This window comes from Enhydra lutris, unplaced genomic scaffold (genome assembly GCF_002288905.1).
Source record: "Enhydra lutris kenyoni isolate GAN:26980312 unplaced genomic scaffold, ASM228890v2 scaffoldscaffold81, whole genome shotgun sequence".
Lineage (NCBI taxonomy): Eukaryota > Metazoa > Chordata > Mammalia > Carnivora > Mustelidae > Enhydra > Enhydra lutris.
Window position 1 is genome coordinate 337767 of NW_019154165.1, and position 12562 is coordinate 350328.

At 39.2% G+C, this 12562-nt stretch overlaps 1 protein-coding gene across 1 annotated transcript in view; it reads left to right on the forward strand.

Annotated features, from left to right (window-relative positions):
* The window catches only part of LOC111161035 (histone deacetylase 8), a 220210-nt gene that overhangs the window by 79632 nt on the left and 128016 nt on the right, over positions 1-12562 (forward strand). The window contains exon 8 of the mRNA XM_022524486.1: positions 10494-10666. Coding sequence (XP_022380194.1) covers positions 10494-10666 — 173 coding nt within the window. The remainder of the gene's footprint in view (positions 1-10493; positions 10667-12562) is intronic.

Genomic DNA, 12562 nt, shown 5'->3' on the forward strand with positions numbered 1-12562 from the left:
AGGCACCCATGGCCCCAAAACAAAATGGCACATCATCTTCATTGCAGGGAGCTCCCCACCCCAATTCTCTGCATCCCTGAGCCCTTTGTAAAAAATATTCAGGAATCACTGAGGCATTTACCATATGCCGCATCCCCTGGCAGGTTGAGATTTTGCGGAATGAGTCAGCAGTACCTGAGTTGAGATAGGACTGAGAGAATTTAGAGAAACCGTGCCTGTGAAAAGTTGAAGAGTTCCCATTTGGGACTTGATTAGTGATATTTTGGGTCCTTAACACAATCACCCTCTGAGTTCCATCCAATGCAGTCGGTTTAAAATTTATATTATAGAAAATGTGTCGCTGCTGGCAATAACTTTGCTCAGGCTGATTTTGGGAGTGAACAGCATTAGTAACAAATATTTCTCTCTTCTCTCCCTCCCCATGCTACCCTTTTTGGTTTTTCAACTTTGAATTCCTCCTTTTTTAGACTCTGTTGAGGATGTCTCTAGAGGATGCTGAGAGTGCTTGTTGGAATACGTAAAGATGATAAGACTGGTCTAGGCTGGTTTGCAAGTTAGAAAGTCAGGACCCTGCCCCCTCAGAAGTCTGGGTAGAATGACAAATTTGGGTTACCTGATCCTACCATCAGCATTGATTATGGGTAACTGTAACACTCTCTGGCATCCCATTGCCCTGAGTTGAATCTTTTAGGACTTTGAGTATTTAAAAACAAACAAACCAAACCAGGTCCTGCCCTTGGTATTTAGAGGTAAAGTGGCACAAGTGAATTAACACCATAGACACTGTGATCTACCCTGATGGAATAAGAGAAAGGGGTATGGCTCTACAATTTGGTTCGCAGGCTTTCCCTTTTATGTGAAAACATCATTAGTGCCATCATGCCTAGCTTTTATCCTCCTCAGGCAACCACAGCCTTCCTCAAATCAACGCCTGTAGAAACAACTGCCCCAGCTTCTCTTCCTCATTAGCATAGCCTTGTCTGAAATCCAGACTGCCCAATACTGAAGGATTAGGTTTCTCATCAAGAAACTGCTTTTCAAATGAATATCATGTGTGTTTTAGGGAAGTCACTAATGTAGTGTAATGAGATGCCTGTCCGTCCTCCCTACCCCTACCCCAACCCACCTCCTTTCTGGGAAAGAGATTTTAGACTTTTCCAAAACCTTAAATTAATGATTTTCAGTGTAGCAAATAGTACAGTGGTTAGGGAAACTTTCCCAAAAGCAATCTAGAGTGATATTTTATTTATCTAGTCACTTAATGATTATTTTCTGAATGCCTACTATGTATAAGATATTGATTCCACCTGCATGGAAGTTAATGGGAACTTTAACATTATAGATACATAAAGGAATATACATACGTATTCATAATCAAACAGCTAAATAGAGTAAAATGTAGAAAGTTATAAGAACCATAAAAAACAAAATGCTATTGGTACTCAAAGGGAGAAAATACTTCAGAAAAAGAGTTAATTGAGGAGGTAACATTTGATCTGGGCTCTAAAGGGTAGCTAATTGCTATATCTTTACAAAGTATGAATATGTATGTGTTTATGAAATCTGGGTCAAATTTAAATAGACAGATTATAGGGAGGGAAGGATCTTCTGTACAGAGGATACAGAATGATCAAAGTCAGGAGAGGCTGAGCTATGTACAAAAAACATCGGTTTAGTTTGGCTGGACTGTAAAATGCATGAGAGGGACAAGTTGCAAAGAAGATTGGAAAAGCGGGTGGGAATCACATCATGCAAGAGCTGGAATTCTTAGCTATGAAACTTTATACCATATTCTGTAAGGATTCGGGGAGCTGCTGAAGATTTTAGAATGAGGGAATAATACAATCAGAGCTTGCTCAGCAAGATTAACACTCAAAAAGTAATAATGCTGTGGCAGCTACTGCTGAGATACAGAGTAATGTGTGTGGAGTGACTGCACCAGCACCTGATAGTAAGTCAGGGAAGCAGGTACATTGTAGTAGTAGCTTAGAGCATGGACTCTGGTGCCGGGATCCCTGGGTTCAAACCCCAGCTCTGCCACTTAATAGCTGTTTGTCTTGCACAGATTTTTTTAACCCTTCTGTGCTGTCGCTTCCCTATCAGTAAAATAGAATTAATAAGGATACCTATCTAATAAATTGTTTAGAGAGTTAAATGAGCTGATACATGTAAAGTACATAGAACAGTGCTGTGTTTTGAATAAAGTGTCCAATGAATGTTAGCTGCTACTACTATCAGTTTTCTATCCATGAGGGAGATGGGACTTGAGCCAGCCTTGAAAGAGTAAATATGATGTACATGTGTAGCAAGGTGACTTGCAAGCACAAGGAAGTTTATGACAAAAAGCATACTTTCTGGGCGAGGTGACCGAGGTGAACCATGGACAGTGTAGTTTGCCTACAGAATAATAGGGGTTAAGGGGTTATTGGAAAATAAGATGAAAAGGGAGGCTGGAATCAGATCATGAAGGACTTTGAAATTTAGGCTAAGAATTTTAAGCATTATCTAAAGACAATACAGGGACATTGAAGGATTTTGAGTAAGGAGGTGACTTGATCAAAACAATCCCTAAGGAAAATTAATCTGATGGTAGTTAGAGTGTGTGCATGTTGGATTAGAGAGGTAAGAGACTTGAGACAGGAAAGTTAATTAGGAAGCTATTGATGTAATCCACAAATGAGGTCATAAGGGCCAGTACTGCTGTGGGAGTAGAGAGAAAGCAACGGGAGAAAGATTGGTGCAAGACTGGTAACTGAAGAGGAGCAGAGAAAGGGAGGAATCACAAAGAACCTCAGAGTTTTGAACATGGGTGACTGAAAGGATGGGCTGTCAATAGCAGAGACAAGGAATAGAGAAGGAGGTAAGATGACAGGTTCAGTACAGTCAAAATGGAGCTGTAAATCACAGCTGACATTGTAGAAATTGCCAAGCTGATCCTAAAATTTATATGAAAATTCAACCCAGAATGTTACAAGAATCTTGAAAAGGAAGAACAAAGTTGGAAGACTTACACTTCCCAACTTCAAAACTTAATAAAAACCTACTGTAATCAAGACAGTGTTGTGCTGGCATGGATTGGACATATGAGCAATGGAATGTAGTTCAGAGTCAAGAAGTCTGTGCAGTCAATGTTACCCATTTGGATTTTACCCAAAGAGTGCCAAGACAATCACCTGGGGACAAATAGTCTTTTCAATAAATAGTGCTGGGGCTACTGGATATCACCATCCAAAAGGATGAATCTAGACCTTTACCTCACACCATATACAAAACTTATGTCCAAATAGTCTAAATTATAGAAATAAAACTACAAAATTCTTAGAAGACATAGATGTAAATATTCATGACCTTGAATTCGAAAATGTTCTCTTAATATAATACCCCAAACCACAAGTAGCTGAAGAAAAAATAGATAAACTGGATTTCGTCAAAATAAGAAAACTTTTGTGCTTTGAAGGATACTATCAAGAAAATTAAAGACAACCCACAGAACGGGAGAAAAATATGCAAATCATGTATCTGATAAGAGACTTGTATTTAGAATATACAAATACTTACAACTCAATATGAAAAAGGCAAATGGCCCAATTTAAAAATGAGCAAAGGACTTGCATAGGCATTGCTCTAAAAAGATAATACAAATGGCCAAAAAGAACATGGAAAGATAGTCAGCATCGTTAGTCACTAGAGAAATACAAATCAAAACCACCATGAGATACTACTTTACACCCACTGAGTTGGCTACAGTCAAACAAAAGATAAAACAACAAGTATTGGTAAAAGATGTGGAAGAATTAGAACCCTCATATATTCTATGTTGCTGTTGTGAATGTAAACTGGTGCCACCACTGTGGAAAACAAATTTCCTATAAACGAGGCAAACTACACTGTTCATGGTTTGCCTCAGTCACCTCACCCAGAAAGTCTGCTCTTTGTCATAAACTTCCATTGCCTGCAAGTTACCTTTCTACACCTGGAGTTACCACATGACCCAGAAATTCTACTCCTAGGTATGTAACCAAGAAAAATGAAAACCTGGCTACACAAAAACTTCTACACAAATGTCTACAGCAGCATTTTTCATATTAGCCAAAAAGTAGAATTAACCCAGAAGCCCATCAACTGATGAATGGATAAAGAAAATTTGGTATATGCAGATAAGGGAATATAATTTGGTTGTAAAAAGGAATAATGTACTGACACATGCTACAATACAGATGAACTGTGAACATAATATACCAGATGAAGCCAGTTACAAACCACATATGATATAATTCCATTTATATGAATGGTCAAAATCAGACAAATCTATAGAGACAGAGAGTAGATTAGTGGTTGCCAGGACCTGGGGATTGAAGAATCTTAGAAATGGGTAGTAATAGCTAATGAGTACAGAGTTTCTTTGGGGGATGATGGAAATGTTCTGAAATTCATTGTGGTAATGGTTGTACAACTCCGTAAATATACTAAAAGCTGCCGAATTGTACACTTGAAATAGGAGAATCGTGTGTTACATGAATATCAGTAAAGTTGCTTTTTTAAAAGGTTTAAAAAATATTTTTAAGGAGATGTAGCTAGCCACAAATGACCACCTGCAGATTTTTGAGTAGTATCAACTGTCAGTTGCTTCTGAGAAGTTAAAAAATATAACAGAGAAGAGGTTTTGGATATCATAACCCAGAGGTCTCTCTCCCTTCGAAAAAGAAATTGAGATCAGTAAGATCAGAAACTAGATTTCAAGAAGGATGTATAGGTGGCCTGTAAGTGGGTAACTTTGGCAGTGCTGAGAAGGGGAGTAGGAAGTAGACAACTTGTAACCTAAGGGAACAGAATTAGTGGGAAGACAGAGGCTAAAGATGTAAGAAAGAGGTCATTGGTGATACATGGCCATTAGAGCAATAAGGCAGAAGATCTAGTGCCTAGGTGGTGAAATTATCCTCAAGGAAAAGGAGGAATATGAGGGAAGACATTGTCAGGTAAAGAAAAGAGGTAGAGGAAGGCATTTATTACACATAACTTCAACCAACTCAGTCAAGTATGAGGCAAAGTTTGATCTAGAAAGATATACATCAAACTTTGTCTCATACTTGACTGAGCTGGTTGAAGCTATGTGTAATGAATCAACAGTCACCTCTGGAGAGGGAGTGAGGATGGAGAGAGATTTTTGACTTTTATTTGTAGACTTTTGGGGTTTTTTTTAAGATTTTATTTATTTATTTGAGAGAGAGAGCACAAGCAGGGGGAGGGGCAGAGGGAGAAGGAGAAGCAGGCTTCCTGCTCAGCAGGGAGCCCCATGCGGTACTGGAGCCCAATGCCGGACTTCATCCCAGGACCCCAGGACCATGACCAGAGCCAAAGGCAGATACTCAACCAACTGAGCCGCGCAGGCACCCCTTCGATAGACTTGTATATTTATTTGATTTTTTTTTTTTTTTAGTGTCAAGAATGTACACTCAGAGTGGCTTAGTCAGTTAAGTGTCTGCCTTTGGCTCTGGTCATGGTCCCTGGGGTCCTGGGATTGAGTCCCGCTTCAGGCTCCCTATTTGGCAGAGAGCCCGCTGCTCCCTCTGCCGCTGCTCTCCTTGCTTGTGTGCTCGCTTGCTCTCTCTCTCTCTCTGACAAATAAATATTTTTTTAAAGAATGTACACTCATTGGATTTGTATTTTTTTTTAATTAGACTAGATGCTTCAAGAAATGTAATTGTTTACCAACAAGAGGTGAAGCAAATGATTGCCAAGCTGCACAGAGGGAGTGGCATATATCGATCACTCAATAAATGTTTATGGAATTTGTTGAATTGGAGTCATAAGCATAGACTATATAGGAAGCAATTGGCTTGAGTTCTCAGCTTTCTCCAGCAGAACAGAGAAGAAAATTCTGACAGAGTGGTTTATCCAAGGGCTTAAGGATTGACAGGGCAAAAACGACAAAGGTGTGAGGGAATTAAGTATGCTAATAAGAGTTTTTGAAATGACTAATTGTATTCTTCAAAATGAGTAGTGAAGCAAATGAGGTCAAAAGATAAACTGGTAGACTTTGAAAATAGAAAGACAAGGAAACAGCAGTTAAAATGAGAATAAAGAACAAGTTCAATGGGAAGATAGAAAATTGTACACAGTAAAAGCAGTTCAGAGTTCAGGGTGTTAGAAGTAGAGCATTTCCAAGCACTTCTTCACCAGGCCCTAAAGCATGGCTATGCCTGGAGATAACTAAAGTGAAGTGCAGGTGGACATCTCTGTTGTTCAAAAGGTGAAGAAACTGTGATTTCAGAGAATTAGAAGGGTCACAAGGGGAAGAGTCAGGTCTCTTTTGTTCAGTACAGTAATCCCATTGCCCAACATAATGCCTCATATACAGTAGGCATTTAGTTAAGATTTGTTTGAATGAGTGGATGGGTATTATGGCACTTGTCACAGTTACTTGCTTTCCTATCTTCCTTCCCTACTGTGCAACACGCTCCTTGGGTCTTACTTATTTCTGTATCTCTAGTGCCCAGCATGGGTGAGAACAGGTGCTTGAATCAAGATGTGAGTAAGCAAGTGAATAGTGAATGGCAAAGACAAATGACGGGGAAAGGGAGAGACAGAAAAAATTCCAGGTGCTTAAGTCCTTAAGGGAGGTGAAAGAGTACCTTGTAGTAGGTCTGTAGCTAGGACCTTTGCTAGTGTTTAAGTGGTATAAGCAAATGACATTGACTCAAAGGAGATGAGATTGATGAGAGGAAGGAACACTGGATTTGGAAGTTGCACTAGGAAAAGGAATATTTTTATTTCGCTTTCCCCCTCCTGAGAATTCTGGAGGAATCGGCGCAGTGTGTTTTCTACTCTGACCACCCCAACCCCCACCCAGTCTGTCACCTAGCCCTCTCATTTTTTTTCCCCAAGGGTATCTTACATTGCTTCCTGATGCTCTTGTGCTTAGAATGCTTCAATACCCTTTTTGCCAACCCCTCTGCCTCCAGACTTTCTCTCCTTGGCCTTCCACGCAACAGCAAAAATCAGAGTTCCTAAGCATCATTTTTCAGCAACATTGGTCCTTATGCTTCTCCAGCGACTCCCGTTTGACTGTCAAACTAAAGGAAAACTTTTGGTCTTTAATTTAAGAGTGTCCACCATGTAGCCCTCACATGGAAGGTGTCCTCACTTGCAGTGTCCTTGATGTTTACACTGTGTATGAAATACCTTACCATTGCCAAAGCTTCCAATTACCCTTTTCTCTAGCCATCCAGAGCCCTCTTCATCAGAATTCCCTGGGGACTCGTTTTCTCTCCCTGGCTATCATTCAGACAGCTATCCCAGAAGCACCTGCCTTCCTATATCCTTTCCTCTCTCCCTGTACAAAATGCTCATGAATGTTGTATGTAGATGCTTTTCTTGTGTGTCAGTATGTGCTGCCCTATCAATTCTACCCTGGAAGTATCTCCCAAATCCATCTTTTCTTCCCTTCCTTTGCTGCCACTGGCCTGGATGGGTGCAAATGGCCCCTGATAACCTTTAGTATATCCTATGCTATAGCTAGAGTAGCTTTTCAAAATGTAAATCTGATCATTCCCCCAACACACGTACATGAATGGAAACACACAGACACACACAATGTTTGAGATGGTCCATACTCTTGAAGTAAAAGTCCCCACTTGTTAGCCTGCCTGGCATATCTGGCCCTGAGTACCCTAACCCATGTTTATTTCACTAGCCTCCCTCCCACTACTGCCTGTTTCAAGCCATCATGCTCTTGTGTGTGCAGTTCCTTCTCTGAACCTCATCTCCTACCAGTAACCCTCATAACCATTCCTGTTGCCAACTCCACTGTCTTCACCCCACATGCCTGAAAACTTTTCCTAATCTTTCTTCTTAATTTTTTTATTTTGACATAATTATAGACTCAAGGGAGGTTGCAAAGAAATGTACAACGAAGTCCCATGCACCCTTCTTCCAGCCTCCTCCAATCTTGACATCCTGCATGATTATAATTCAACATCAAAATCAAGAAGTTGGCATTGGTACAATTCATAGAGCTTACTTAGTTTTCACCCATTATTCATGCACTCATGTGTATATAGGGGGGGTGGCTCTATGAGATTTTTATCACATGCATAGCTTTTCATAACCACAACCATCACCACAAGGCTGTCTCATACTACTATTTTATAGCCATCCTTAACTACTGGAAACCTCCAATCTGTTTGCCACCCCTCAAATTGTTACTTAACAAATGGTATATAATGGAATCATGCAGTATAGATTCTGAATTGGCCTTATTCATCAAGCATAATTCCTTTGAAAGCCATCCAAGTTTTGTTTTGTTTTTTGCATTTATCGATAGTTTTTTTTTCTTTTTATTGATAAACACTATTCCAGTGGTATGGACGTACCACAGTTTGTTTAACCATTCACTTATTGAAGTATATCTGAGTGGTTTCCAGTTTGGATCGTTACAAATAAAGCTGCTATGAATATTTGTGTATAAGTTCCTATATGAAAATAAGTCTTAATTTCTCTTGTATAAATTCCCAAGAAGGCAATTGCTGGGCCATATGTTAAGTCTATTTTTAATTTTGATGGGAACTGCCAAACTATTTTCCGAAGTGGCTATACCATTTTACATTCCCACCCACAAGCTATGTGCGGTGTAGTTTCTCCACATCCTCACCAGCAATTGAAGTTACTGCTTTTTTTTTTTTCATTTTAGCCATTTCAATAGGTGGTTCACTGTAGTTCTTATCTTTTAAGACCTAAGTCAAAAGTTACTTCTGTAGAGCCTTTCCTGACATCTTCTAGAAAAGTCAATTACTCCCTTCTCTGTGTGCCATCTCTAATACTTTATTTATCATATTTTAATTACCGATTAACATAGTATGAACCTTCCCCTGTGATCTGAGCCCCATGAAAATAAGAGCTGTGTCATATTCATCTTTGTTCCTGCAGCATGTTCCTGGTACAGTTACATGCTGGACACACAGAGGGCAGTCAGTAAATATGTGCAAAATGAGAGAAAGAATGAAAGAAGAAACATTAGTCTTCCTTGCCTCCACCTTCTTCCTCTTCAGTTATATAAACCTTTTCAGAAGAGAGATCATGCCTTCCTCTGTGTCTCCTAATAGCAGCTAATAGGGTGCCCTGTACATGTAGATGCTCAAAATAATGTTAGCTGAATATTCAGGTGGCTTAGTTTCCCTCTGTACCAGGAGATAGGCACATGAAAGAATAGGCTTGAGTATTTCTGTATTAAGGATCATATGCCGTAAGTTTTATAATATTCTTATAATCTCCACAATCACACAATAGTTGTCTGCATAGATGAGAAATCAAAACAGAACAGTCTTTTGAGTCAAAGAATGCCTCTGCAGCTGAGCTTTTCAATAGTTTCAATACCCTGGTTACATATGAATTTGGGAGAATGACATTTTATATCCCTTGAATTCTTCTTGCAGTTTCAGAAGGATCTGGAATTTTTCTGTTTTTGCTGCACTGGTATAATTTGACATGTTGATTATGAAGGGTCATTAACCCCAACATTTTTTATCACTTTCTGACTCTGCATTTTCTCAACTCTGAAGTATGTTAATTTACACTTGTTTATGTGTCTCTGTAAGAGTTGCTCAGGCCCATGAGGACTGGTATATGTTTTGTCGGGAAACTAGATTGTAAGCCCCTTGAGAGCAGGAACCTTATAACTCCTAAGAATGTATTCTGGACAGTGTCAGTGTTCAGTTAATGATAATACTAGAAGCCTGACTAAGGTCATCTGTCACACTGACAACATTTTTTTTCATCTATGATGCTTCTGTGAGGAAAAGGAACAGCCGTTAGGTTGATTTAATAGCACTGTGTGATTCTACCCCCAAATTATCCTCATTATTGCTCACTATAACTTATTCTTTAGGGTGCTTTCAGATTTATAATTTTGGATCAGTGGTTATCATTTCCTGCTCAAGAAGACTCTGGTTACATATGATTTAGGGAGGGCTATATTTCATAACCCAGAAGTCCTTTAGCATAATAGAAAGTAAGCTGATAACATCTGTGCTTTCAAAGGCATGTTAATTCTCTTCAGTAGTTTCCATTGATAACTAGATAATAAACTCCAAGTATGTTTACAATCTTAAATTATCAGAACTGTTCAGTGTATGTGTCTTATTTTCCCAGATTGTAAAATGGAGTAAATATGTATACTCTGTCCTATGGCTGTTGAAGTTAAGTGAATATGAATATTTAAGGGAAGTTTGTGTTCTGAAACATTAAGGGTAAACTTGGTTCTTGGTAATGTGAAAGTGGGGGGGGGATGTTTTTTGTAAATCGGGTTTTTTAAGGCATAATTTAGATACAGTCTGATTCACCTTTTTTAGATGGAAAGTTTGATGAGTTGACGAGTTGGATCTTTTTTCCCCTTCACTGTTTGCTGACTCAGCTATACTTCCAGCTGCCCTCGCCCCAACCACCACCAAACTGATCTATCTTTTTCTGACATTTTCTATCCTTTCTCTTTTCTACAGTGTACTAAAGGAGGTCTACATAGCCTTTAATCCCAAAGCAGTGGTCTTACAGCTGGGAGCTGATACGATTGCTGGGGATCCCATGTGTTCCTTTAACATGACTCCAGTGGGAATTGGCAAATGTCTTAAGTACATTCTTCAGTGGCAGTTGGCAACACTCATTTTGGGAGGAGGTGAGTACAAAGGGAGGTCACCAGGAGAATTTGCTGACCTTCTTCCACATTTTGTCCATTGACACTGAGGAAAACTTGGCTTTCTTAGATTGGATAATACCAACCTGCCTGTGATCCAGAAGCCTGAGTCAGAGAACTCTGCCCCCTTCACGATTCAGCATAAGGAAGTACTGTGACACACTTCTCCTCAGCTTGGCATGTGTATTGACTCCTTGGCACTCTGAAGTCTAAGTTTCACTTCCTGAAGCAAAGGTCCTTTTATTAAAGGTGCCATCAGATCTTATTAAGAATAGTGGATATTAACCTCAGTGGACTTTAATCCATCTTCTCTCAATATAGTTTTTGACTCTCAGTTCTAGTAATCATCCTTTGGAAACATACCACTAAAATTCTTTAGTGAACATACGAACTAATTAAATATCTAAGCTGAATTCAAGAATGACTTCTCCCCCCCGACCCCGCCCCAGCCCCCAACAAAAGAAGCATGGATTTGTTACAATAAAGCAGAACTGAGAGACCTAGAGTCTCTTGGGCATCCTTGCCTTCAGTGTGTACTGACATTTTGTATTACTTAATCAACAGAAAGCTGGGTCTATTCAATAGAAGCATTTACACATTTGTGAAAGGTACTTTTTACAACCTCAACTACCTTTGAAGATGCCTTGCTAAGAGTCTTCTATCTATCTGGCACAATCTTTATTTCATTGGGTGAATGGATTGGTGTGTTAAAATAACATGTCAAGCAGATTGAGCTTAAAGTGCATGTATTATGGAATAGCTAATAGTTTGTTGTTTTGTCAACCTGTTGTAAAAAACAAATTAGAGGAGGCTGTGGGAAGGCCTTATGAAAATGAGTGGGCATTCAGCACAAATACACAAGCCTGGTCCTTTGGCAGCCTCAAATCCTAGAAGGATCAAAATTACAGGTGCTTACAAGAGGCAACCTCTTATGAAAAGCTGGCAAGACATCTATTAACTTCAACTCAGGGAAAAGATGAAATTATAAGTATTGTATGACGTATTACTTTCCTTGACAGTACTAAGGGTGCTGGTGATGATACAGGTACAGCTAGGGGGAGGAAAAGAGCCCTTTCCACAACATACATCTGTGCAAATCCAACTTTTGTTTGTGGCTACAGCCTTTGCTTAGCATTTTCAAAGTCTTTTTGCTTTGTCAGCCCAAAGTTTTGGCTTTTGTATATATAACCCTTCTTGTGCAATATGTGTATTCCTGAAAATTCCTGTATGTAAATGGTATTTTTGCAAATCAAATCGTATTGTATATGTACCAGAGAGAGCTTACTACTTCAGATCTATAGTGAATCTTTTTGAAATCAAATAATCATACCCAATAAGTTGATCTTCTAAATTCAGATTTTTCACGTCAGGAGTGTTTAAAGTAATAAAGTGTACTATTTCACTTAAATTCTCAATCTCCAATAAGACATAGACAACTAGTGGATATGGCCATTTCCCCAAGCTTCATTGGACCCCCCTGAGGCCTAAAAGAATTCCAAAATCCCCAGTATCCCTGACCTTTCAAGGAGAAAGCCTTTCTTTCAAGAAAGGCTTAAGAGAAAGGTGACCATATGTCCCAATTTATACATGCTATCCCTGTGTAATTATGAATAGTGTCCCCTTTAACTGTTAAAATGTACCATTTGGACAATAAATTATATGGTTACCTTACTTAAAATAGACCAGCTTTTATTTCCCTCAGGCTGCACTGAAGTTAGGAAATCATTCCATTTCATCCTTACACTCTTAGAATTTAGCTAAAGGCCAATGTTCTAATGCTTGCATGGCAGAACACATCTATTCAGTGCAAAAATATGCTGATTATTAGCCAGTATAATATGGCTGCTGGGTGACTGTGACAGAACCTGACGAGATGGG